Source organism: Trachypithecus francoisi, unplaced genomic scaffold (genome assembly GCF_009764315.1).
Source record: "Trachypithecus francoisi isolate TF-2019V2 unplaced genomic scaffold, Tfra_2.0 Contig01440, whole genome shotgun sequence".
NCBI lineage: Eukaryota > Metazoa > Chordata > Mammalia > Primates > Cercopithecidae > Trachypithecus > Trachypithecus francoisi.
Window position 1 is genome coordinate 19123404 of NW_022681431.1, and position 26045 is coordinate 19149448.

General features: G+C 39.6%; 1 protein-coding gene across 1 annotated transcript; it reads left to right on the plus strand.

The window, feature by feature from the left end:
• The first annotated feature begins 16756 nt into the window (after positions 1–16756).
• LOC117094585 (60S ribosomal protein L8-like) lies at positions 16757–17636 on the plus strand. The gene has a single exon (XM_033230460.1). It carries the CDS (start codon positions 16813–16815, stop codon positions 17584–17586), a length of 774 nt encoding a protein of 257 aa, XP_033086351.1. The 5' UTR covers positions 16757–16812; the 3' UTR covers positions 17587–17636.
• The last annotated feature ends 8409 nt before the right edge of the window (positions 17637–26045 follow it).

Here is a 26045-nt window from a genome sequence, read left to right on the forward strand (position 1 = left end):
GACAATTTGACTTCCTCTCTTCCTATTTGAATACCCTTTATTTCTTTCTCTTCCCTGATTGCCCTGGCCAGTACTTCCAGTACTATGTTGAATAGGAGTGGTGAGAGAGGGCATCCTTGTCTTGTGTTGGTTTTCAAAGGGAATGCTTCCGGCTTTTTCCCATTCTGTATGATAGCGACTGGGTTTATCATAAATAGCTCTTGTTATTTTGAGATATGTTCCATCAATACCTAATTTGTTGAATGTTTTTAGCATGAAGGGCTGTTAAGTTTTATCAAAGGCCTTTTATGCATCTATAGAGATAATCAAATGACATATTTTAAATTTCTGTCAATATAGATAAGTTTGCATCATTAGAATTTTATATAAATTAAATCATGTGGGATGTGTGATTCCTTTTACCACTTTTTGCCCAATTTCTTTAACTGAGAACAATGATTTTGAGATTCATTCACATTGTTGTGCATATCAATAGTTACTATATTTTTAATTGCTAAATAGTATTGCATTGCATGGATATACCATAGTTTGTTTATACATTTGCCTGTTGATAGACAGTTGTATTGTTCCTAGTTTTGGGCTGCTGAAAATAGAGCTGCCATGAACATTTGTGTACATGTCTTTGTGTGGACCTGTGTTTTTGTTTCACTAGGGTAAATACCTTAGTAGGCAGATATTTAACATTTTACAAAATTGACAAATCATTTTCCAAAGTAGTTGTACAATTTTACTTTCTCATCAGCAATGTATGAGAGTTCCAGTTTTTTTACAACCTCACCAACACTTGGTGTGGTTCAGCTTCTTAATTTTAGTCAATATAATGGGTGTTCAGTGCTATTTTAATGTGATTTTAATTTGGTTTTCTCTGCTTACTAGTGATGTTAAGTATCTTTTCTGGTGCTTATTGGCCATTTGCAAACTTTCTTCTATTAAATACCTGTTCAAATTATTTGCCCAGTTGTTTGGTAGATTTCTGGTATTTTCCTCACAAAGAATCACATAATCTCCAAATAGGTAAAATTTCATGTCCTCCTTTCACATCTTTATTTCTTTTTCTTGGCTAATTGCAATGACTAGTGCCTCCAGCACAATGTGGAATAGAAGTAATGAAAGCAGGTATCCTTGTCTTGTTCTCTGTCTCATGTGGGAAATAATTTGTCTTTCACTATTAAGTATGACATTGGATGCAGATTTTTTTGTTGAGGTCCTTTAGAAAATTGAAAATTCCCTGTAATCCAAGTTTACTGAGAATTTTTTTTTTCATATTATGAATAGGTGTTGAATTTTGTCAAATGCTTTTTATGCATCTATTTAGTAAGAAATTTTTCCTCATCTAAAGAGAGGTCTGGCTATTGTTCTGGCCTCCGCAAGGTTACCTCTAAAAGCATGGAGTTTTCTAAGTGATAGAAGTGTCTTACTTTGTTATTGATGGTGGGCTCCTTGGGCCATATGTGATAGTTTTTGCTAACAAGGTGACTTAGGGTGAGGGCTGACATCTTCAGAAAGACCAGCCACGTGATTAAGAAGATCAAGGCTTCAAGCTATGTTTTATCAGCCTAATCTGAGAACCAAGGGGACATGGAGATTGTGTTCAACCACATGGGCAATGATTCATTCAATCATATCTATGTAATAAAACCCCAGTGAAAACTCTGGGCACCAAAGTTCAGGTGAGTTTCCTGTGTTGGTAATACTCCAAGTGTATTGCTACATATGGATGCTGAGAGTAACGTGTCCCTGAGGATGATGAAAGTTTTACATCTGGACCTCTTTGAGACTTTGTCCCATGTGTTCCTTCCTTTGGCAGGTTCTAATATGTATCCTTCCACTGTAATGAAGGTTTGTAATGGCATGGTGCTCTATTGAGTTCTGTGAGTCATTATAGTGAATTATAGAACCAGAGGGAATCTGTGGGGACTCCACATTTGTAGCCAGATGGTCAAAAGTGAGAGCAGCCCTGAGGACCCCTAAACTTGTTGCTGGGGCCTGAAGTGAGGGCAGTTTTTCAGGGAGTGTTCTCTCAGGCTTTGCAGTTTGCAAAATTCACTGCAGTTCATGTTAGAAGTCTTGAGCAGACATGGCGTTTCAGAGTATCACACCCTTAACCTTGTGTCTGTCTAATTCTAGATAGCATCTATTAAAATGATCATGTGTTTTTTCTTCTTTATGCCGTAAATTTAATTCATTATATCCACTGAATTTTGATCCTTAAACCAACTTTGTACTCTGAGAATAAAACTTCATAACGATTTATTATTGTTTTCATACAGGGTTGAATTTAACTAATATTTTGTTAAGGGCATTTGCATCTATATTCATGAGAGGTATTTGTAATGTCTTGGTGTGGCGTTGGTGTTAGGATTACAGTAGCCTCGTATAATTTTGTTGGGGAGGTGTCCCTGTTCTGCTGGGCAGTGGATCCCAATATCTGAAAGATTTTATGTAAGACTGGTGTTACATCTTTCTTGAATGTTCAGTAGCATTCACCAGTAAAATCATCTGTTCTTCCAGTTTTTTTTTTTTTTTTTTTTTTTTTTTTGGTGAGGAATGTTTTTGATACCAAATTTAATTTCTCTAATAATTACATTCAGATTTTCTGCTTCTTCATGGATCAATTTTGTGAGTAGTATGTTTTAGAAAAAAATTGTCTTTTTCAGGTAAATTGTCAAATTTTTTGATTTGTTGATGGGGTTACTTTTTAAACGTGTAGGATCTGGCATGATAAAACACTTTTCATTCTTGGTGTTTGTGTTCTCCCTCTAATTTTTGTTCATTAATCTAGCTAGGGGGTTGTCAATTTTGTTTTTCCTCTCAAAATACCAGCTTTGGGCTTCGTTAGTTTTTTTCTATTGTCTGTGTTTTTTATTTTATTTATTTCTATTATTTATTCTTTCCTTCCTTTTACTTACCTTCAATTTACCTACCCTACATTTTCCAGCTATTTAAGGTGGATACTTAGCTGATTGACTTTTTATATTTCTTTTTTTCTAATATAAGCATTTACAGTCATAAGTTTATCTCTAAGCGCTGCTTTAGCTAACCTCACTAATTTTGATGTTTTATTATCATTAAAGTTCTAGATGTTTTCTCATTTCGCTAGTGATTTCATTACTTATTAGTTATGTAGAAGTATGCTATTTAATTTCCAGATATATAGGATTTTCCTATACATCACAGTAATATTGATTTCTAATTTAATTCCATTTTAATCTTAGAATATTCCGTGCGAATTTGATCCTTTTAAATTTATTGAGAATTGTTTTATGCCTTAATATGATCTGACCTGATAAATAAACCAGCTACAGTTGAAAAGAATGTGCATGGCCGGGCGCGGTGGCTCACGCCTGTAATCCCAGCACTTTGGGAGGCCGAGGCGGGCGGATCACAAGGTCAGGAGATAGAGACCATCCTGGCTAACACAGTGAAACCCCGTCTCTACTAAAAATACAAAAAAAGAAAAAAAAAAACAAATTAGCCGGGCGCGGTGGCGGGCGCCTGTAGTCCCAGCTACTCAAGAGGCTGAGGCAGGAGAATGGCGTGAACCTGGGAGGCGGAGCTTGCAGTGAGCCGAGATCGCACCACTGCACTCCAGCCTGGGGGACAGAGGGAGACTCCGTCTCAAAAAAAAAAAAAAAAGGAAAAAAAAAAAAAAGAAAAGAATGTGCATTTTGCAATAATTGGAGTTAGTGTTTTATAATTGTCAGTTATATCATGGTGATTAATTATGCTGGTTACACTTTCTATGTCTTTAATGCTTTTTTTTCTAACTAGTTCTTGAATCAATTATGGAGAAATGGATGGTAGAATCAACTATTGTAACTTTGAATGAATTTATTTGTTTGTTTGTTTGTTTATTTATTTATTTTGAGGCAGAGTCTTGCTCTGTCACCCAGACTGGAGTGCAGTGGTGTGATCTTGGCTCACTGCAATCTCTGCCTCCCTAGTTCAAGTGATTCTCCTGCCTCAGCCTCCCGAGTAGCTGGGATTATAGGTGCCCACTGTGCCCATTTAATTTTTGGATTTTTAGTAGATATGGGGTTTCGCCATATTGGTCAGATTGGTTTCAAACTCCTGACCTCGGGTGATTCATCCACCTCGGCCTCCCAAAGTGCTGAGGGTACAGGCATGAGCCACCATGCCTGGCCTATTCTTTTATTTTTAAACTTTTATTTAAGTTTCAAGAATATACATTCAGGTTTGTTATGTAGGAAAATTGCAAGTCACAGAGGTTTGGTGTACAGATTATTTCAAAACCCAGGTAATAAGCATGAGTACTCTAGAGTTAGTTTTTCAATCCTTATCCTCCTCCCACACCACATCCTCAAGTAGGCCCCAGAGTCCATTCTTCCCTTCTTTATTCCCATGGGTACTCAATGTTTAGCTCTCACTTATAAGTGAGAACATGCAGTATTTGGTTTTCTTTTCCTGTGTTTAGTTCACTTAGGATAAGGGCCTCTAACTCCAACCATGCTGCTGCAAAGGACATGATCTCATTCTTTTTTATGGCTGCATAGTATTCCATAGTGCATATGTACCACATTTTCTTTATCCAGTCTACCATTGTTGAGAATTTAGATTGATTCCATGTCTTTGCTATTGTGACTAGTGCTGTGATGATGATACATATGCATGTGTCTTTATGATAGAATGATTTATATTCCTTTGGATATATACCCAATAATGGGATTACTGTGTCGAATGGTAGTTCTCTTCTCAGTTTTTGGAGAAATAGCCAAACTGCTTTCCACAATGGTTGAACTAATTTACACTTTCACCATAATTGTATGAACATTCCTTTTTCTCTACAACCTCACCAGCATTTATCGTTTTTTGACTTTTTAATAATAGCCATTCTGACTAGTGTGAGATGGTGTCTCATTGTGGTTTTGATTTGTATTTCTCTCAGATTGTTGATGTTGAGCATATTTTCATATGCTTGTTGGCTGCATGTATGTCTTCTTTTGAAAAGTGCCTGTTCATGTACTTTGCCCGCTTTTTAATGGGGTTGTTCATTTTTTGCTTGTTAATTTGTTTACATTCCTTATAAATTCTGGATATTAAACTCTTGTCAGATGCATACTCTGCAGATATTTTCTCCTGTTCTGGAGGTAGTCTGTTTACTGTTTGATAGTTTCTTTCGCTGTGCATCAGCTCTTTAGTTTAATTAGGTCCCATTTGCCAATTTCTGTTTCTGTTGCTATTGCGTTTGACATCTTTGTCATGAAATCTTTGCCAGGATCTATGTCCAGAATGGTATTTTCTAGGTTATCTTCCAGGGTTTTTATAGTTTTAGGTTTCACATTTAAGTCTAATTCATCTGAGTTGATTTTTGTGTATGGTGTAGGGAAGGGGTCCAGTTTCAATCTTCTGTGTATGGCTAGCCAATTATCCCAGCATCATTGATTGACTGGGTAGTCCTTCCCCCTTGCTTTTTTTTTTTTTTTTTCAACGTTGTATAAGTTCAGATGGTTGTAGGTGTGTGGCTTTAATTCTGGACTCTGTATTCTGTTCCACTGGTCTATGTATCTGTTTTTGTACCAGTGCCATGCTGTTTTGGGTACTGTAGTCTTATAGTATAGTTCGAAGTAAGATAAAGTGATGCCTTTGGCTTTGTTCTTTTTGCTTAGGATTACATTGGCTACTTAGGCTCTTTTTTGGTTCCATATGAATTTTGAAAGTGTTTTTCTAATTCTGTGAAGAATGTCATTAGTAGTTTGATAGGAATAGCAATGAATTTGTAAATTGCTTTGGGCAGTATGGCCATTTTAGCAATGTTGTCTCCCAATCCATGAGCATGGAGTGGTTTTCCATTTGTTTGTGTCATCTCTTTTCTCTATCAGCAATGTTTTAAAATTCTTGTTGCGAAAATCTTTTACCTCTTTTATTAGCTGTATTCCTAGGTGTTTCATTTTTTTTTTCAGAGATATTGTGACTGGGATAGCATTCTTGATTTGGCTCTCAGCTTGGATGTTATTGATGAACAGGAATGCTACTGATTTTTGAATATTGATTTTGTATCCTGAAACTTTGCTGAAGTTGTTTATCAGACATAGGAGTTTTGGGTCAGAGACTATGATGTTTTCTAAATAGGAAATCATACCATCTGTAAACAGAGATAGTCTGAGTTTCTCTTGTCCTATTTGAATGCCTTTTATTTATTTCTCTTGCCTGATTGCTCTGACTAGGACTTCCAGTACTATGTTGCATATGGGTGGAGAGAGTGGGCATCCTTGTCTTGTTCTTATTCTCAAGTGGAATGCTTCCAGCTTTTGCCTGTTGAGTATGATGTTGGTTGTTGGTTTGTTATAGATGGCTCTTGTTATTTTGAGGTATGCTCCTTCAATGCCAGGGTTATTGGATGTTTTAATGAAGGGATGTTGAATTTTATCAAAGGCCTTTTCTGCATCTATTTAGATGATCATATGGCTTTTATTTTTAGTTCTGTTTATGTGATGAATCACCTTGATTGATTTGCATATGTTTAACCAACCTTGCATCCCAGGAATAAAGCCTACTTGATCACTGTGGATTAGCTTTGTGATTTGCTGCTGGATTCAGTTTGCTAGTATTTTGTTGATGATTTTCACATATGTTAGTCAAGGATATTGGCCTAAAGTTTTATTTTTTTGTGTGTGTGTCTCTGCCAGGTTTTGGTATCAGGATGATGCTGGCCTCAATTTCTTCTTGGTTCAATCTTGGGAAGTTGTATGTTTCCAGAATGTGTCAGTTTTTGTAGGTTTTCTTGCTTGTGTGCATAGAGGTGTTTGTAATAGTCTCTAAGGGCTTTTTGTATTTATTTGGGGTTGGTAGTAATGTCCCCTTTGTCATTTCTGATTGAGTTTATTTAGATCTTCTCTCTTTTTTTTAATTGGTTTAGATAGTGACCTCTCAATCTCATTTTTTCAAAGAACTTCTTCCTGGATTCATTAATCTTTTGGATGGATTTTTGCATGTCAATTTCGTTCAGTTCAGCTGATTTCAGTTATTTCTTGTCTTTTGCAGGCCTTGAGGTTGATTCATTTTTGTTTTTCTAGTTCCTCTAGGTGTGATGTTAGGTTGTTAATTTGAGATCGTTTGAACTTTTTGATGTGGGCATTTAGCACTATAAATTTTCCTCTTAATACTGTTTTAGCTTTGTCTCGGAGATTCTGGTTTGTTGCATCTTTATTCTCATTAGTTTCAAAGAATTTCTTTTTTTTTTTTTTTTTTTGAGACGGAGTCTCGCTCTGTCGCCCAGGCTGGAGTGCAGTGGCCGGATCTCAGCTCACTGCAAGCTCCGCCTCCTGGGTTTACGCCATTTTCTCGCCTCAGCCTCCCGAGTAGCTGGGACTACAGGCGCCCGCCATCTCGCCCGGCTAATTTTTTTTTTTTGTATTTTTTTTAGTAGAGACGGGGTTTCACCGTGTTAGCCAGGATGGTCTCGATCTCCTGACCTCGTGATCCGCCCGTCTCGGCCTCCCAAAGTGCTGGGATTACAGGCTTGAGCCACCGCGCCCGGCCAAAGAATTTCTTAATTTCTGCCTTAATTTTATTGTTTACCCAAAAGTCATTCAGGAGCAGGTTGTGTAATTTCCATGTAATTGTATGGTTTTGAGTGATCTTAGTGTTGATTTCTATTTTTATCATGCTGTGGTCCAAGAGTGTGGTTGGCATGATGTGTTTGACCTTGCTAAGGATTGTTTTATGGCCAATTACATGGTCGATTTTAGAGTATGTGCCATGTGCAAATGAGAAGAATGAAGATTCTATTATTTTTCAGTGGAGCGTTCTGTAGATGTCTGTAAGGTCCATTTGGTCAAGTGTTCAGATTTTTCTGTATCCCTTAACTTTGAGCCAATGGGTGTCATTATATGTGAGATGGGTCTCTTGAACATGGTATAGAGTTGGGTCTTTCTTCGTTATCCAACTTGCCACTCTGTGCCTTTTAATTGAAGCAATTAGTCAATTTACAGTCAAACTTAATATTGATATGTGTGAATTTGATCCTATAATCATGCTATTAGTTGATTATTATGCAAACTTCATTGTGTAGTTGCTTTATAGCATCAGTGGTCTTTGTACTTAAGTGTGTTTTTGTGGTGGCCATGATGGTCTCTTGTTTCCATATTTAGCACTGCCTTAAGGCTGTCTTGTAAGGCTGTTCTGGTGGTGATGAATTCCCTTAGCATTTGCTTGTCTGAAAGTGATCTTATTTCTCCTTCACTTATAAAGCTTAGTTTTGCTGGATATGAAATTTCACTTAGAATTTCATTCCTTTAAGAGTGTTGAATATACATCCCCAATCTCTTCTGGCTTGTAGGGTTTCTGCTGAAAGGTCTGCCATTAGCTTGATGGGGTTCCCTGTGTTGGTGACCTGCCCCTTCTCTCTAGCTGCCTTTAATATTTTTTCTTTCATTTTGATCTTGGAGAATCTGATGACCATGTGTCTTGGGGATGGTCATCTTGTATAGTATCTCACAGGGTTCTCAGCATTTCTTGAATTTGAATGTTGGCCTCTCCAGTGACGTTGGGGAAATCTTCATAGATGAGATCCTCGAATATGTTTTCCAAGTTGCTTGCTTTCTTCCTCTATTTCAGGGACACCAGTGGGTCATAGAATTGGTCTCCTTACATAATCTCATATTTCTCAGAGGTTTTGTTTATTCTTTTTAATTATTTTTTCTTTATATTTGAAGAACCAGTTTTTGGGCTCAGAGATTCTTTCCTCCGCTTGGTTTATTCTGCTGTTAATACTTGCAATTGTATTATAAATGCCTGTAGTGAATTTTTCAGCTCTATCTTATCAGTTTGGTTCTTTCTTAAAACGGCAATTTTGTCTTTTACCTCCTTTATCACTTTATTGTATTCCTTAGATTCTTTGGATTGGGTTTAGACTTTCTCCTGAGTATCGATGATCTTTGTTCCTGTCCATATTCTGAATTCTATGTCTGTTATTTCAGTCTGGCTAAGAACCACTGTTGGGGAACTAGTGGGGAGGTAACCATTATCTCATTTGGAGGTAAGAAGAAACTGACTTTTTGAGTTGCCAGAATTCTTGGTTCTTTCTCATCTGTGTTAATGTTCCTTTAATCTTAAAAGTTACTTGTTGTTTGGATGGAATATTTTGCTTTTTATCTTCTTTGATGCCCTTGGGAGTTTGATTGTGGTGTAAGGTGGGTTCAGTCAACTGGCTTCATTTCTGGAAGATTTCAGGGGGCCAAGTCTCAGCTCAGCACTGCCTTGCTGCATGCTCTTACTCTGCAGCACTGGTACCAGGCCCCCTGCTTTTTTCTCTGGCCCCTCAAGATTAGAAACCTGCTGTACCAGGGACCGAGGTGTTCCTGGTCCACTGACAACAACAATTTGATGAGGGGTGCTAGCCAAAGTGCTTCGCTGGGGCGGTGGCAGTGAGATCCATGTCAGTAGCTGCCACGGCATGGTGAGATGCATGTGTGTCAGCTGGGGAAGGATGGGGAGTGCCAGCAACTGCGCATACACTTGCACATGCAGCAGTGGTGCAGTGGGCTGCCTCTGTATCAGCGGGGGTGAGGTGCCAATGGGGGTGGGGTGGCAGGGTATGCTTGTGCCAGCAGTAGGGGAGGGTGGCAGGGTACACACACATAGCATGCACCCGTGGGAGAGGGGAGGCAAAGTTTGCCATTGTGCTCATGCCAGCAAAGTAGTGGGGGGCAGTCGTGCATGTTGACAGGGTTGGAGGATGTAGTGGGGAGAGGCTGCAGGTAGGTTGGTGCATGTTGGCAGGGGATGATTTTCTGGAACTCTCCAACAGTTAGGAGTAGGCTGCTGGTGAAGGAGCTATAATGAGGGCTCCTGGACGTACCCTGGCTGGGCATCTGAGGCTGCACTGCAAGTGGGCATGGCCAGGCAGGGGCCCCAGGAAAGGCCAACAGACAGAGGGATGCTCAGATTGAACTGGTCCTGTCCCATAGGCAAGATTGCCCTGCTTTGTCTGTCCAGGTCCAATGGTCACCCAAAGGGTAAAACCACCTAGAGAAGCATAGCAAACCTTGAGGGATAGGCATCCCTGGCTGTGCTCCAGTGTAGAATTTCCCACACCGAACCCTCTGGGCTCCTCACAGGCTGGATTCCTGCTCCTACCACTTCTTTGAGCAGCTTTCCCTGCCAGCTCAAGGGTCTGTGGGGGTTGTGGGGTCTCCTGCAGCTAGGATTCCAGAGGTCTGTGATGAAAGCAAGCCACTCCTTGCCTGTTCAACTCATCCCTTCCCCAGAAGTCACTGGGAGCCAGGGGCAAGTCCTGGTGCTCAGCAGCCCTGTGCAGAGCTCCCAGCTTTCTTCCTCTTCAGCCCAGTGTCTGTTTCCTCCCTCTGTTCACCCTCAATACCTTCCCTCCAAAGATCTGCTCTGAGTGTACTAGTCTTCCCACTGTCCTAGTCTCTTGGTGGGAGATGTTCCTCCTGACTGTTTCTAGTTGGCCATCTTGGCTCTAATCCTTCACTTAGTATTTACAATTTTTTTCACTCACATTTCATCATCTCTCATATTATTTCTGTAGCCAGACCATACTATCTCTTACACTTGATACTGCTGTCTCCCCTAGTTATGCTTCTCTACCAGTTCTTTCAGCCTCATTCTATTTCTTCCTTTAATTCTGCCAATTTTTGCCTTATGTTATTTTGAGATTCTGTTATTAGGTAAATTCACATCAATAATGTTGATGTCTTTATCAGTTACTCCTGATAAAGTGTAACTTCTATTGTTATGAAATGTTTATATACCTGGAAGCACCCTTTGTCTTGAAGTCTATCATACATTAAAATAGCCATTTTAATTTTCTTATGCTAACTGTGTTTTTAGTATTCTTTACAAAATCAATTTGTGCTCTACTAATAATATATAAAGACTGAGTCTTGTAAGCAACAGATGCTAAGGCCTTGACTTTTAAATCCACTTTATCAGTCCCTCTCTATTATTTTGGGGCATTTAGATCACTAACATTGAATGTAATAATTGATATGCTTTGAATCAAGCATACTATTTTATTGTTTGTGTTCCTTTTGTTCCCTCAGTTTTTTGTTCCTCTAAGGCTCCTCCTGTGCTGCTTTTTCTGTAGTATCTTAATAATTTTTAGTATTACATTTTAAATTCATATAGGGCTCTTGGTTTATATCTTTGCATTTGTTTTTATTAGATTTTCTAGGGTTAGGTTGTAAACTGCAGGTGGTTCAAATCTCAGCTCAGTTTTTCACACTGTTGCTATAGGGGTTTGGATCTGTCCCATGCATGGATAGCTGAAGATACAAAGACACACGTGAGTGCATGTGCAGTGTTATGGGCCCTTTACTCTGGCTATCCATTTTGGAATTTTTCTCCCTGTTATCTGGCCTTCAAAGCCCCCTTTTCCTGGTTCTTGTGGCCCAAAGGTAGAGTTTCTCTCAGGGTGTTAGCCACTCAGGCTGCTGCCACCATTTTCACTGTGCTTCTGTGCAACATGAGCCCTCTCCCCAGGACGACATTTTGAGAGATAAACAAGAACGGGAAACTCACTCACCATGGATGCTGCCACCATTTTTGATTCCTTATTCACAATTCACTTATTTTTGTTTACTTTTTCCACTCTCCAGTAGTTACTTGTTTATATTTTGTCCAGAATTTTTAGTTGTAATCATCAGAAGGGATGGATGGTTGTGGTCTTTTGCCACCATAATGGAACTGAAACTTCTCAGTTATATCGTAGAGAGGCCTTTATAAGAAGACTGCATCACGGGCACTCTCAGGTATCCCAAACCAATAAATCATTAACTATTTTTATAATGGCTTTATTAAGATAATTTCATACACTCTCTCTCTGTATATATATGTATAGTATGAAATTATCATTATACTATATATATCATACTATATACTGTATATAAATTATTCTTTATATAGTAACTATTCATGCTGTACTACATATACAATGAAGAGTACACTAGTATAATATATATGGTGTGAACGATTTATATATAGTACATATTATGAATAATTTACTGTATATACTATATATATACTCTGTATGTACATACACACATAGAGTATGACATTTTAGTATATATAGTATAAAATTTTCTTAAAGCTGTTATAAAAATATTTTACTATATATCTACATATACCCATGGAGTGTATACAAGGTATTTTTGTTTGAAAATTCATAGAGTTATGCAATTCTCACCACAATCTTTTTTAAAACATTTTCATTACCTCTACACGAAAACTTCAAAAGTAACCGTCATCTTTGAAACATACTTTTGCTGCATATAAGGTTTTAGTGTTATTTTTTTTCTTTGAGCCCTCTGAATATGTTATTCCTCTGCTTCTGCCTCCACTGATTCCGATGACAAGTCAGTCTTCTTGGAGTCGTCTTGAATGTGATGGGTCATTTTTCTCTTGTGGCTTTCAAAATACTCTCTTTGTCATTGTCTTTCAGTATTTTTACCATAATTTGTCTTGGTATGGATCTCTTTGTGACTACCTTACTTTGAGTTTGTTAATCTTGTATGTATAGATTATTTTTGGAGTTTTCAGCCATGATTTCTTCTATTTTTCCTTTCCTTTCTCTCTATTATCCTCTATTATTATGTGTGTTTGTGTGCTTAATAGTGCTCCATATTTTTCTGTAGCTCTATTAATTTGTCTTTGCTCTTCTCTCCACTTTCTTCGGATTGCGTTATCTCTGTTGATCTATCTTAGAATTTGCTGATTCTTCTGTCAGTTCAAATCAGCTGTTGAACCTCTGGTAAGTTTTTCATTTCAACTAGTGTGTTTTTTCAATCTAGAATTTTCATTTGGTTATTTAAAAAATCATTTCTACCTTTTTATTGATGTTCTGTATTTGATAAGAATATCCAGCCACTACTTCTTTAAGCACAAGTTTCCTTTAGTTCTTTGAATGATTTGTAATGGCTGCTTTGAAATCTTTAAAATCTGACATATGGTGACCTTCACAGGCAATTCTTGTTGTCTTCCTTTTTCCTGTTTGTAAGCTACATTTTCCTTTTCCTTTTTTTTTTTTGCTTGCAAGTTTTTTTTTTTTTTTTTTGAACTGGACATTTGAAGTAACGCGTTGTAACAACTCTAAATTTTTATTTCCTTCCCCATTTCAGAGTTGTTTTTGTTGTTGTTGTTTGTTTGTTTTGTGACTTGGCTAGACTCTTTCAGTTGCAACTATTTCTCATTTAGTGTGAAGCTTCCAATGTTGCCCTTCAGAGAGGCACATCCTTGAGCATGAGGACAGTCATCCTAGATGACAGTGTTTTCTCTGGTTAAATCAGGGTAGTTTTTGTCTCTTTTTCTGATTTCTCTGTTAGTCTGTCTGCCTCTGTTGGTATCCTACCCAGCTCTTAAACTCAGCTAATTGGTGGTTGATATCCCTGTTGTTTTAGACAACGCCCTGGAGTATTCTAGGCATAGATTGCTTCACAATCTCATCCAATTAAATCTGGATAGGGGTAGTTTTTGAGACCAATCTTTGAGGCTTGTGATGTCCCCTTGGTGTCTCTTTTTGGCTATCTCTTTCTCTGATTCTGTCTGATAAATTAGCTGGCCTACAGTTGAGCTTGTGGGTCTCATAGAGCTACAAGCCTTCTTTTAATTGTTTACTGCCAAAATCACCAATTGGTTTTGAAAGCATTCTTAGGCTTGCACTTTCCCACACTTTTCTTCAAATAAAGAGTTATTTTGGGAACAACATTGGAGTTCTCTTTTCTTGTGGACTCCCGCTGTTCCTGAGAAAAGTCTCTGAGCTATTGCTCCAGGGCTGGGGGTGGGGACAGTGGTCCACTTGTCTTGGAGTGACACCATGCGTTATGAGTAGGGTGCTTGTCAGAGCCATAGCTTCTGGTATTCTTTGCTTGCCTCTTTGGCCTACAAATGAGCAGGACTGAGAGTAGTCAGAGACCCAGTATTCTTGACCTGCCAACCCTGTGACTGAGAGTGTGAATTGGGGCTGGGTGGAGAAAGAAAGTCCCTGACCTCTCAACTGCACTTTCTAGGAATTTAGCCTTTGCAACTTGGTGTCGGAGGTGATAAGAAATACTAGTGGGCTGCTCCTCCTGGTAAGATACTATGTCCCTTGATTGGGAACTGAGGGATAAAGAAGCTTTGTCTTTTTAGCTGTAGTTACACAGAAATGAGCTTCAGTCAAGCTGAACTGGCATACAGGAGGGATGGAGTAAGTCATGGTTCAAGTGCCACAGCCTCTTACTGTGCACACTGAGATTTAATAGATTTTCAAAAAGATTTTTCTTGAATATATGTTGCTGTATGCCCTTAGAACAATTTTCAAATACTTTATATGGTTGTCTTTTTAAAAAATAATTTGTGCCAGCTATGGTTGTTTCACTGGCAAATGGGTCTATGGTCTGCTCACATCACCATGCAGATGTGAAACTGTCAACGAGTATTTTTTAAAAAAATTATATCCTTTGTATTGATTGTGCTAGGCAAATTGGGGGATAATAGGGAATTCATTTAAAAGACATAATCACGTAGCATATACTGTAGCTGGGGAATGAGATTCACATATGCAAGTAACTAGAAACAGTTGAAGATAATATATAACTGTTAAGCAAAGTATTTTAAACTATTATTGTCAATAAAGGCAGACATATAAAGGATGTGAAAGCAGTGCATGTGGGTATAGTGTGGTTCAATAGAAAGAACACTGATATTAGTACTAAAACCAAGGAATAACCTGATTAAGCCCACCAAACTTAACCTGCGTTGCTTGCTTTTAACTACTTACTTCTTAAGTGGTTTAGGTGCAAGTCATGTAGCCAAATGATACATAACTAAACTTCCATTAGCTTCCTTACAGACAATATCTCTGACTGTGGGTCACTATAGTAACGAGTGCTTAAAGTTGTTTTTCAGGAGTTACAGGGCAGCTCTTGTCCAGTTCAAGCCAATTGAGAATACTAATCCTCCAACTGGGCTTGCACAGGTGGCTGAAGAGACATTTTTTGACTTGAGAGGGTCAAAAATTCTACCTGCAGGTCATACTAGTGCTGCCTTTTTCTGACCATGCATCCTATGAAGAGCCATGTTGCTCAATTATGCTTGCACAGAACCCTGATTACCTTTCCTATCCACCAATTACCATTCCCCAGACATTAGACCACCCCATTTTCTATTCCATAAGTACCTGCCCCCAACAAGCCCTATTTTCAATGAGGCAGATTTAAGATTTGTTCTTCTGTCTCCAGCCTTGGCAGCCTTGTGAATAAACTCTTTTCTCTTTGACAAAACCTGTTGTCACACCACTTGGTTTGCTGCGTGTGTGAATAATGAACCTGGTTTAACATCAGTGCCATTAAACCTGGATTCAAACCCTGTTTCTATATCTAGATCTATCAAGGTCCTAGCAGATATAGGAATGGTTAAAGTACACTAGTAAGAGATGATAAAGTATCCTGGGGCTAGCGACAGTGGAGAGCCACTGCCTCTATTAGACATGAAAGGGCAAGGAAAAGGAATAGTTATGAGGAATCAGAGAGAGCTGTGGTTCTAGCTTAGTCAAGTGCTTCATGACAGGAAGCTGAGGCTTTCACTTCTGGCCTTTATTTCTGAACTCCAGTAGAGGAAACCAGCTACTGTCAACTTGTGGCAGAGCAGGAAGGAAGTCAGGGAATAAACACCATTACCTTCTTCTTCTTCTGCCCTGCATTTTCCTCCTGTTGTCTCTCATTAACTCAATCCAACTGGAAACCATAGGACAAAGAAAATCCATTTTTATGAGACAAGGAGGTCAGCTGCCTGGGTGCACAACATGGTAGAGAAAGGTGAAGAATGGATTTGTAGAGCAATGTAAATATCCAGAACAATCACTCACTAGTTATACGACTTTTAGCAAATCACTGACATTCACTCTTCCTATCTATATAGTTATAAAATATTAGGATAACAATATTATGTTGGAGAACAGCAAGAGACAGAGTCAAGGATTAAAAAGTTTAACCATATCCTATTTTTCAAGAGCACAAAACATCTAAAAGTCCTATGAGATATTTTATGTGAAATTTTATATTTTATGTGCCTCTTTCTTGAATTTAAAGGCATTTAGTGCATGATGAAACTTATTTCTTATAAAGTCTGTATCAGTTATCCAGGGGCAAATAATTCTTTTGTCAATTAATTTTGGTAAAAAAGGGATATGCTGCCTTGGTGAAAATTTTGGAAAAATGTGTTTTTGAATATGCTGTTTGTTTAGAACTATGCAGTTAACTGAATTATGCTACTTCACATGTATTGCAAGCTACCTTGGCATTGCTCCCCTCTCTTATAATGCAGTCCCTTCTGAGCATGCAGGAACACCTATAACTGTGGTTATGCGCTGTACCTGAGGAGGAGCTACATGGAAAAGTGAAGAGACTCAAAGAGAATGTGCAGGTGGCACTGTCTTTGCCAGTGGATACTATAACTATTTTAAAAGCTAGCAACTTCTTGGCCATTTTTCTGGTCAAGTAATTTATAAGCTATTTAGTTTTGATAATTTGGGGTCCCATTAAGTGTATCTACAAGTGCATTTTATGAGTGCTGAATAAAAATTAATTAAATTCAGTTTGAATCTTATTTAAAAAATTGGTTTTCTGTTGGTTGTTATTTTTCTTCTCTACGTGACCACCCTGCCTTCCCCACATTACCTAGGGCAAGTCATTTCCACTTAATGCTTTTTGATAAAATAGGGACTTTCATTCTGAATCTCATCAAGTGGTTTAGTAGGAAGGAGATAATCTTCATTAAATTGTGTAGCGTCAAGGCGGCTCGTGGACGCCGCGTTTCCTCTTTCGGCAGCGCTAGTGAGCTGGACCCGTCGTCATGGGCCGTGTGATCCGTGGACAGAGGAAGGGCGCCGGGTCTGTGTTCCGCGCGCACGTGAAGCACCGTAAAGGCGCTGCGCGCCTGCGCGCCGTGGATTTCGCTGAGCGGCACGGCTACATCAAGGGCATCGTGAAGGACATCATCCACGACCCGGGCCGCGGCGCGCCGCTCGCCAAGGTGGTCTTCCGGGATCCGTACCGGTTTCAGAAGCGGACGGAGCTGTTCATTGCCGCCGAGGGCATTCACACGGGACAGTTTGTGTATTGCGGCAAGAAGGCCCAGCTCAACATTGGCAATGTGCTCCCTGTGGGCACCATGCCTGAGGGTAGGATCGTGTGCTGCCTGGAGGAGAAGCCTGGAGACCGTGGCAAGCTGGCCCGGGCATCAGGGAACTATGCCACCGTTATCTCCCACAACCCTGAGACCAAGAAGACCCGTGTGAAGCTGCCCTCCGGCTCCAAGAAGGTTATCTCCTCAGCCAACAGAGCTGTGGTTGGTGTGGTGGCTGGAGGTGGCCGAATTGACAAACCCATCTTGAAGGCTGGCCGGGCCTACCACAAATATAAGGCAAAGAGGAACTGCTGGCCACGAGTACGGGGTGTGGCCATGAATCCTGTGGAGCATCCTTTCGGAGGTGGCAACCACCAGCACATCGGCAAGCCCTCTACCATCCGCAGAGATGCCCCTGTTGGCCGCAAAGTGGGTCTCATTGCTGCCCGCCTGACTGGACGTCTCCGGGGAACCAAGACTGTGCAGGAGAAAGAGAACTAGTGCTGAGAGCCTCAATAAAGTTTGTCTTTATGCCAAAAAAAAAAAAAAAATTGTGTAGCTTCCTATAAGGACAATAAATGTAAACCAAGTTACATAGGTTTCAAAATTTGCTTATATATGTTAAACCTCTCAATAGACATCAGGCAAAATTATTCTTGAATGTTATTGTATTGAGTGGTGAAATTAATAACCAAGGCATTGACTTTAACAGATGGATTTAAAAGTTAAGATGAATTTTTTTTTTTGAGACAGAGTCTCGCTCTGCTGCCCAGGCTGGAGTGCAGTGGCGAGATCTCGGCTCACTGCACGCGCCGCCTCCCTGGTTCACGCCATTCTCCTGCCTCAGCCTCCCGAGTAGCTGGGACTACAGGCTCCCGCCACTACGCCTGGCTAATTATTTTGTATTTTTAGTAGAGACGGGGTTTCACTGTATTAGCCAGGATGGTCTCGATCTCCTGACCTTGTGATCCGCCCGCGTTGGCCTCCCAAAGTGCTGGGATTACAGGCGTGAGCCACCACGCCCGGCAGATGAAATTTTTAGTACTATTAGCTATGCCTCAATATTTGAATTCCTGACAATTTCATAAAAGCTTCCAGTCCATTTAATTGACCAAAGATATAAAACATTGCTTATACCATAAAGGTGGACTATAAAGTACTGGGGGCAGCCTCTAAAAGATCTTGTGACTTCAAATAATTGACTTAAACTCTTTTGGAAATGGCTTTCTGACACAAAGCAGTCTCTTTCTTCCAAATACTTGTCAATAATTCAATTTTTTAAAATTTATCAAAAAGAAGGCAAAACATTTTAAGTTACATAGACATTGCACAGTAAAACATAATTTGGGTCTCTACATTTCCTAAGAACTCAGAATATCAATTTAATATCTTTACTTAAAAAGATGCTGAACCCTCACAATGCTAATATTCTTAGGAACAGATACATACTCAGTGCTAACTGAGTAAGCAATTTGTTCCAGTAAAGAAGCAGCCCCTGACAAAGTGGGTAACTAAACTTGATTACCCTGTTGCATTTGCTGTTTTGACAGCATTGACTGACATTCTTTTGTATTATCTCCAAACTGTAAATACAATTGTTGCACCTTTGGATATGCCTAAGGAAAAAAAATATGCAACCAGAGACTTAACATTTCCACTGGGGTCTTTAATAGTGTTTGAATAAAGAATAATTGATTTCAAGGTCTGATTTTTTTCTTTCTTTTCTGTATCTCTCTGTTTATAGAAGAAGGTGTCTTATATGGGCATCCATACAGTTATTAGTGTTTTTGTTTTTATCCAGAGGTCTCTGGTTTTGGAACATTGCCCAAACCAGGGATTTTTTTTTCAATCTTTGGACCAGGATATACTTTAATGAATCATTTAAATCACAAAACAGGTGGTAGTCTAGTCCTAGTTTCCCTAGAATCACATTGAAGTTAAGGATTCGTGTAAAAATTAGGGAGTGTTCCTGGGGTAAACTGGCAGACAGTTGGGAGATTGTATAACAAGGGAAAGAACTAAGAGAGAATGTATCAGGCAAAGTCCCAGTGAAGGCAACTTAGTCTCAATCCAAAGGAGGGTTTTGGAGAACAATGAAAGTCACACCCCACTGTCAAAAGGCAGAGTAACTTGAAGAATCAAAATGTCAGCTCTGTTGCGGTCAACCAGTTTTCTCCATTCTAAATTCCAGGATGTGACTCTTAATTAAGCCTTAACTTTCATATGGAAAACCTCTCAAGACAGAATTCAACTGTTGTAATTCAGCAACTCATATAATTAAATTCGTGTTTGATTTTCAGCAATATCAGCTTTGATGCTACAAAAAAATGAGTGGTTAATTTAGGGTTGTCATGGAAGGTCTCTCATCCTCAAACCATGACTTGAGTCAGTTAGAGGAACTTAGCTAATTATTTTCTTCTGTAAATTCTGCATGCTACCCAGAAGCATCCATCCCACATCAAATATATGGTAGTCACCATTATGGCAACAGTCAATAACAATCACGTGCAGTAGCCACTTGGGCTTCCAAGGCTATGCTTCAGTTAACATTTCATCACAATCAACAGATGATAACTTGAGTAATTGTGGTGCCACTGTGTGACATGGATTACTCATCTTTAAAGGTCTATCTCCTGGGATTGTATCAGTCATGGTTCCATCTGAAAAAATAAACTGCTGAGTAATTGGAACAGGGAAAATTTAATATAAAGAATTATTGGAGAGAGAGGTGGACAGAATGGCTGAATGCCCTTCGCTGATCATCCTCCCTGCAAGAACACCACATTGAACAACTATCCACACACAAAAAACACCTTTATAGAACGAAAAATCAGGTGAGTGATCATAGTTCCTGCTTTTAACTTCATATAACTGAAAGAGGCACTGAAGAGAGTGAAAAAGACCGTCTTGAGTTACCAACACCACCCCTCCGCCATCTGGCAGCAACTGTGTGGCACGGAGAGAACATCTGTGATCCTGGGGTAGGAGGAGCGCAGTGATTGTGGGACTTTGCATTGGAATTCAGTGCTACTCTGTCACAGTGAAAAGCAGTGCTGAGCAGAACTCAGCTGGTGCCTGTGGAGGGAGCATTTAGTCCAGCCGTACCCAGAGTTGAATCACTCATCTCAGTGGTCAGAATCTGAGTTCTGGCAAGCCTTGTCACTGCAGGCTAAAGTGATCTGAGGTCCCAGATAAACCTGAAAGACACTCTAGGCCAAAAATACTGCAATTCCTGGGCAAGTGTTGGTGCTGTGCTGGCTCAGAGCCAGCGGTCTTGTGGGGCATGCAACCTAGTGAGACAAAAGCCAGGGCAACCACGGGAGTGATTTGCTACTCCCCCAGTCCCAGGCGGTGCAGCTCGCAGGTCTGGGAGAGACTCCTTCCATATGCTTGAGGAGAGAAGAGGGAAGTGTAAAGAGGACTTTGTCATGCAACATAGATACAAGCTCAGCCACAGAAGGATAAGGCACCAGGCAGAGTCATGAGGTAGGTCCCCATTTCAGGCACTAGATTCCAGACATTTCTAGACATACCATAGACCAGAAGGGAACCTTCTGCCTCAAAGGGAATGATGTAGTCCTGGCAGTGTTCATCACCTTCTGACTAAAGGGACCTTGAACCCTGAATAGTTGGCAGTGGTAACCAGGCAGTATTCGCTATGGGCTTTGGTTGTGACTCAGAGACATGCTGGCTTCAGGTGTGACCCAATATATTCCAAGCTGTGGTGGCTACAGAGAGAGACTCCTGCTTGAGGAAAAGAGAAGAGTCAAGGGGACTTTGTCTTGAACCTTAGGTACCAGCTCAACCACAGTGGAAAGGGCAGGTAGGACTGGGAAAGATTTTGTCTTCTGGCTTGGGTGCCAGCTCAGCTACAGTAGAATAGATGACCAGGTAGATTCCTAAAGTTCTCTAGGCTCTTGTTCCTAGACAGCATCTCTGGACCCGCCCAGGGCGGGGGGGGGGCAGGGGGAGGGCTCATAGGTGGTAGCCAGACAGTGAATACTGCAGGCCTTGGGCAAGACTCAGTACTGTGCAGGCTTTAGATTTGACCCAATGCTGTCCCATTGGTGGTGACTACAGGGGTGCTTGTGTCACCCCTCCCCAAGCTCCAGGTGGCTCAGCATACAGACTCCATTTGTTTGGGAGAAAGTAAGGGAAGAGAACAAGAGTCTCTGCCTGGTAATCTAGAGAATTCTTCTAGATCTTACCCAAGACCACCAAGACAGTACCTCTATGAGCCTGTAAGAGGCTTGAGGTGACCCCAATGCAGATATTGCTTCAGTGATCAAAAACAGATCAAAACACCCACGTCCCTTCAAATACTTGGAAAGCCTTACCAAGAAAGATGGGTACATACAAGCCCAGACTGACTACAATAAATACTTCCCTCTTCAATGCCGAGTTACCAACAAACATCTAAAAGCCATCCAGGAAAATATAACCTCACTAACAAAATTAAATAAGGCACTAGAGAACAATCCTGGAGAGACAGAGATATGTATTCCTTCAGATGGAAAATTCAAAATAGCTCTTTTGAGGAAACTCAACAAAATTCAAGATAACACAGAAAAGGAGTTTAGAATCCTATCAGATAAATTTGACAAAGAGATTGAAATAATGAAAAACAATCAAGTGGAATTTCTGGCATTGAAAAATGCAGTTGCAATACTGAAAAATGCATTAGAGTCTCTGACCAGCAGAATTGATCAAGCAGAAGAAAGTACTTCCTAGCTACTGTTAACATTCAGTCAATGCCCAAGCACTCTTCAGTCAGCTTGTGGTGCATGCTGCAAGGCCTGGGTCTCTCTCTTCAGGGAAATGAGTTCCCCTCTGGTCCACAGTGGAGTAGAGCACCAAGTGGGCTCTTGAGGTCCCTGATTCCAGGCTTTAGTTCTTGGATGGCATTTCTGGACCTGTCCTGGACCAATATCCCTGATGAACACTGATGCAAAAATCCTCAACAAAATACTAGCAAACCAAATTTAACAGTACAATAAAATGATCATTCATCATGACCAAGTTGGATTTATCCCTGGGATGTAAGAATGGTTCAACATATGCAAATCAATCAAAGTCATGCATCATATCAATCAAGGACAAAAACCACATGATCATTTCAACTGATGCTGAACAAGCACTTAATAAAATTCAACACTTATTTGTGATAAAACCCTAAAAAAACTGGATCTAGAAGGAAGATACCTTAGCACAATAAAAGCCATTTACAACAGACTCACAGCTAGTATAATACTGAATGAGGAAAAACTAAAAGCTTTTCCTTTAAGATCGAGTACATGACAAGGATGTCCTGTTTCACCACTGTTATTTAATGTGGTACTGGAAGTCCTAGCTAGACCAACCAGACAAAGAAAGAAAGGAAATCCAAATTGGAAAGGAAGAAGTCAAATTATCCTTGTCTGCAGATGCTATGATCTTATATTTGGAAAAACCTAGAGATTCCACAAGAGAACTGTTAGAACTGATAGACAAATTCAGTACATTTGAAGGATACAAAATCAACATACAAATATCAGTAGCATTTCTACATGACAACAGTGAATCTGCAAAAGAAATCAGGAAATTAATCATATTTACAATAGCCAAAAACAAAGCTAGATACCTAAGAATTAACCAAAGAAGTGAAAGATGTCCACAATGAGAACTATAAAACACTGACGAAAAAAATTTAAGAGGACATAAAAAATAAAAAGATATTCCATGTTCATGGATTGGAACAATCAATATTGTTAAAATGTTCATACTACCTAAAGCAATCTATAGATTCAATGAAACCCCTATCAGAATACCAATAACATTCTTCACAGGAATTGAGAAAAACAATCCTAAAATGTATATGGAACAATAAACAACCCAGAATAGCCAAAGCTATCCTCAGCAAAAAGAACAAAACTGAAGGAATCACATTATCTGACTTCAAATTATGCTACAGAGCTATAGCAATCAAAACAGCATGGTACAGTCATAAAAAAGACACATAGGCCAATGAAACAGTATAGAGAACCCATAAATCCACACATCTACAATAAACTCATTTTCAACAAAGGTGCCATATAGTCTCTTTAATAAACGGGGCTGGGAAAACTGGATATCCATATGCAGAAGAATAAAACTAGACCTCTATGTCTCATCACATACAGGAATCGAAATGGATTAAAGATTTAAATTTAAGACCTTAAACTGTGAAACTACTACAAGAAGACCCTGAGGAAACTCCCCAGGACATTGGTCTGGGTGAAGATTTCTTGAGTAATACTCCACAAGCACAGGCAACCAAAGCAAGAATGGACAAATGGGATCACATCAAGTTGAAAAGCATCTGCACAGCAAAGGAAACAATCAACAAAATGAAGAGTCAACCCAAAGAATGGGAGAAAATATTCACAAACTACCCGTCTGACAAGGGATTAATAACCAGAATATATAAGGAGCTCAAATGACTTTATAGGAAAAAACCTAATAGATTGAAAAATGAGCAAACATCTGACTAAACATATCTCACAAGAAGATATACAAATGGCAACATTGTATCTAGCTGTCCAAAAGACAGGCAGTAATAAATGCCAAAGAGGATGTGGAGAAAAGGAAACCCTTGCACACTGTTTGTGGGAATGGAAATTAGTACAGTCACGATGGAGAATAGTTTGGAGGTTCCTCAAGAAACTAAAAATAGAGCTACCATATGATCCAGCAATCCCCCTGGTAAGCATATACCCAAAAGAAAGGAAATCAATATATTGAAGACACATCTGCTCTCCAGTGTTTATTACAGCATGATTCAAAATAGCCAAGATCTGGAAGCAACCTAAGTGTCCATCATGAATGGATAGAGAAGATGTGGTACATATTCCATAAAAAGAATGAGATCCTGTCATTTGCAACAACAAGTATGGAGCTGGAGGACATTATGTTAAGTGAAGTAAGTCACACACAGAAAGACAGAGTTGGCATGTTCTCTCTTATTTGTGGGAGCTAAAAATTCAAGCAATCAAACTCATGGAGGTAGAGAGTAGAACAATGGTTACTAGAGGCTGGGAAGGGTGGCAGGTTAGTGAGGAGTAAGGAGGGAATGGTTAATGGGTACAAAAATATAGTTAGAATGAATAAGATCTAGTATTTGATAGCATAACAGGGTGACTATAGACAATAATTTATTGTACAATTGAAAATAGCTAAAAGAGTATATAATTGGATTGTTTGTGATACAAAGGATTAGTGCTTGAGGCAATGGATCCTCCATTTACCCTGATGTGATTATTATGTGTTGCATGCCTGTATCAAAATATCTCATGTACCCTATAAATATATGTACCTACTGTGTACCCACAAAAATTAAAAATTAAAAAAAGATTATAACAAGATCACCTACTAAGAGGCAAAGAGAACTTCAAGGAATGGAGGAATAGCAGATAGAAGGAACAGCTACTACCCCCAGGACTGAGGCAGAACACCCAAGGAAAGGAAATCCCCACAGTCATCAAAGTCCACTTTCAACCCCCCACCCGCATCTCCAGGCTGAGATCCAGACCTCGTTGGAGAGGGTGTGGGTGTGGCCGGTTGGATACACAATGCCAAAGATTTGATTTCAGTTTTCTCATCTTTCAAATAGAAATAACATTTATTCATTCACGCACTTGTTAATCCTGTCTGTAAACATTTTTTGGGTGCTTACTTTGTGTCAGCCGCTGTGCTAGCACTGGAGATTTGTAGCTTACTAAGTCATTACCTGCCTCCTTAGGGAGCCACCTCGTCGTCCTAAAAATAAAATGTCCTATTGTAGAGAGTTCTCATAAAAATCAAATGAGATGATGGATTATAAGCACTTTGAAAAAGATAAAAAAATCACTCTTCAAATGTAAGAGGTTGTTCTGATATTAATATCACAGTCATCATAACCCCATAATGGCAATTGACTTATTGTATTTTTTATTTCATTGACATTAGGGCTAAGAGGAAGATTGTAAGTGAGTCAGGTAAGAACCAGAGCATCTATATTCCCAAAGAATGTTTCCCATAAATTAACAGTCATTAAAATTAACCTGTGAAGTTAATTACAGTGTGTGACATGGATAGCTTTTGGCTTTATGCAGTTATGTTCTTGACCAGATGAGGTCTTCCTTTTATTAGTTTATGAGTCACAGGGCAAGCGTGGTGGTGTGCTAGGAATGCTTAATCAGGATCAGGAGCTAGAGTTGCTTCTGGCCTTGGGGGGGGGGGGGGCGGTGAAAAAAACCTTTTTGACATATTCATTTTTGTTGTTTATTGTGAATAAAGGCACCCTTTATTGATGCTCAGGGTGCAATAAACCTCTCAATATTGGGCCCTGGGTCTTGTGTGACCTGCCCTTTCATCTCTGACGCTTTTGCTTCTGGAGCTTTGACAGAGTGTCGGATCTCCTTCATGCGCTCTTGCTCCTCTTTGCTCTCTCTCTTTTCCATTATCAAGGTCTCACCAGCTCTCTGGGAGGAGGATTGCGTCATCCCAACCACAGACTACCCGGAGCTTTGGGTGCTCTGTAGCTGCTCATGTCCTTTCCAGTCCCTTCAACCAAGGAGAGGAATGACAGATTGCTTGCTGAGAGTATCCAAGTGGCTGTTGGCTAATGATTGCTATAAATTCCGATAATAATAATAGCAATCATAAATAATATAAAACAGTAGCACTGCAGCAGCTGGTATTCGTGCTGCTCAGACTCTTATTTAAAGAATTTAAACATCTTTTTTTTGGAGGAGACTTACAAGAATCTCAGGTCACATGGTGCCACTTGGTCACAAGGACTTGACAAGGGGTAATGAGTAGGGTTTCTTGAAGGGCAGACAGAGAGGTAGGGACAGCTGTCCTGGAGAGTCACCCATCCTGCATCAGAACTGAATAAGTGAGACATAAACCTTTGTTGTGTTAGGCCATGGAAGTTTTGGGTTTTGCTTGGTACATTACTGTAG

What these genes read in the sequence shown, in the direction of transcription:
- LOC117094585 (XM_033230460.1), top strand. Translation starts at nt 16,813, where the DNA reads ATGGGCCGTGTGATCCGTGGACAGAGGAAGGGCGCCGGGTCTGTGTTC.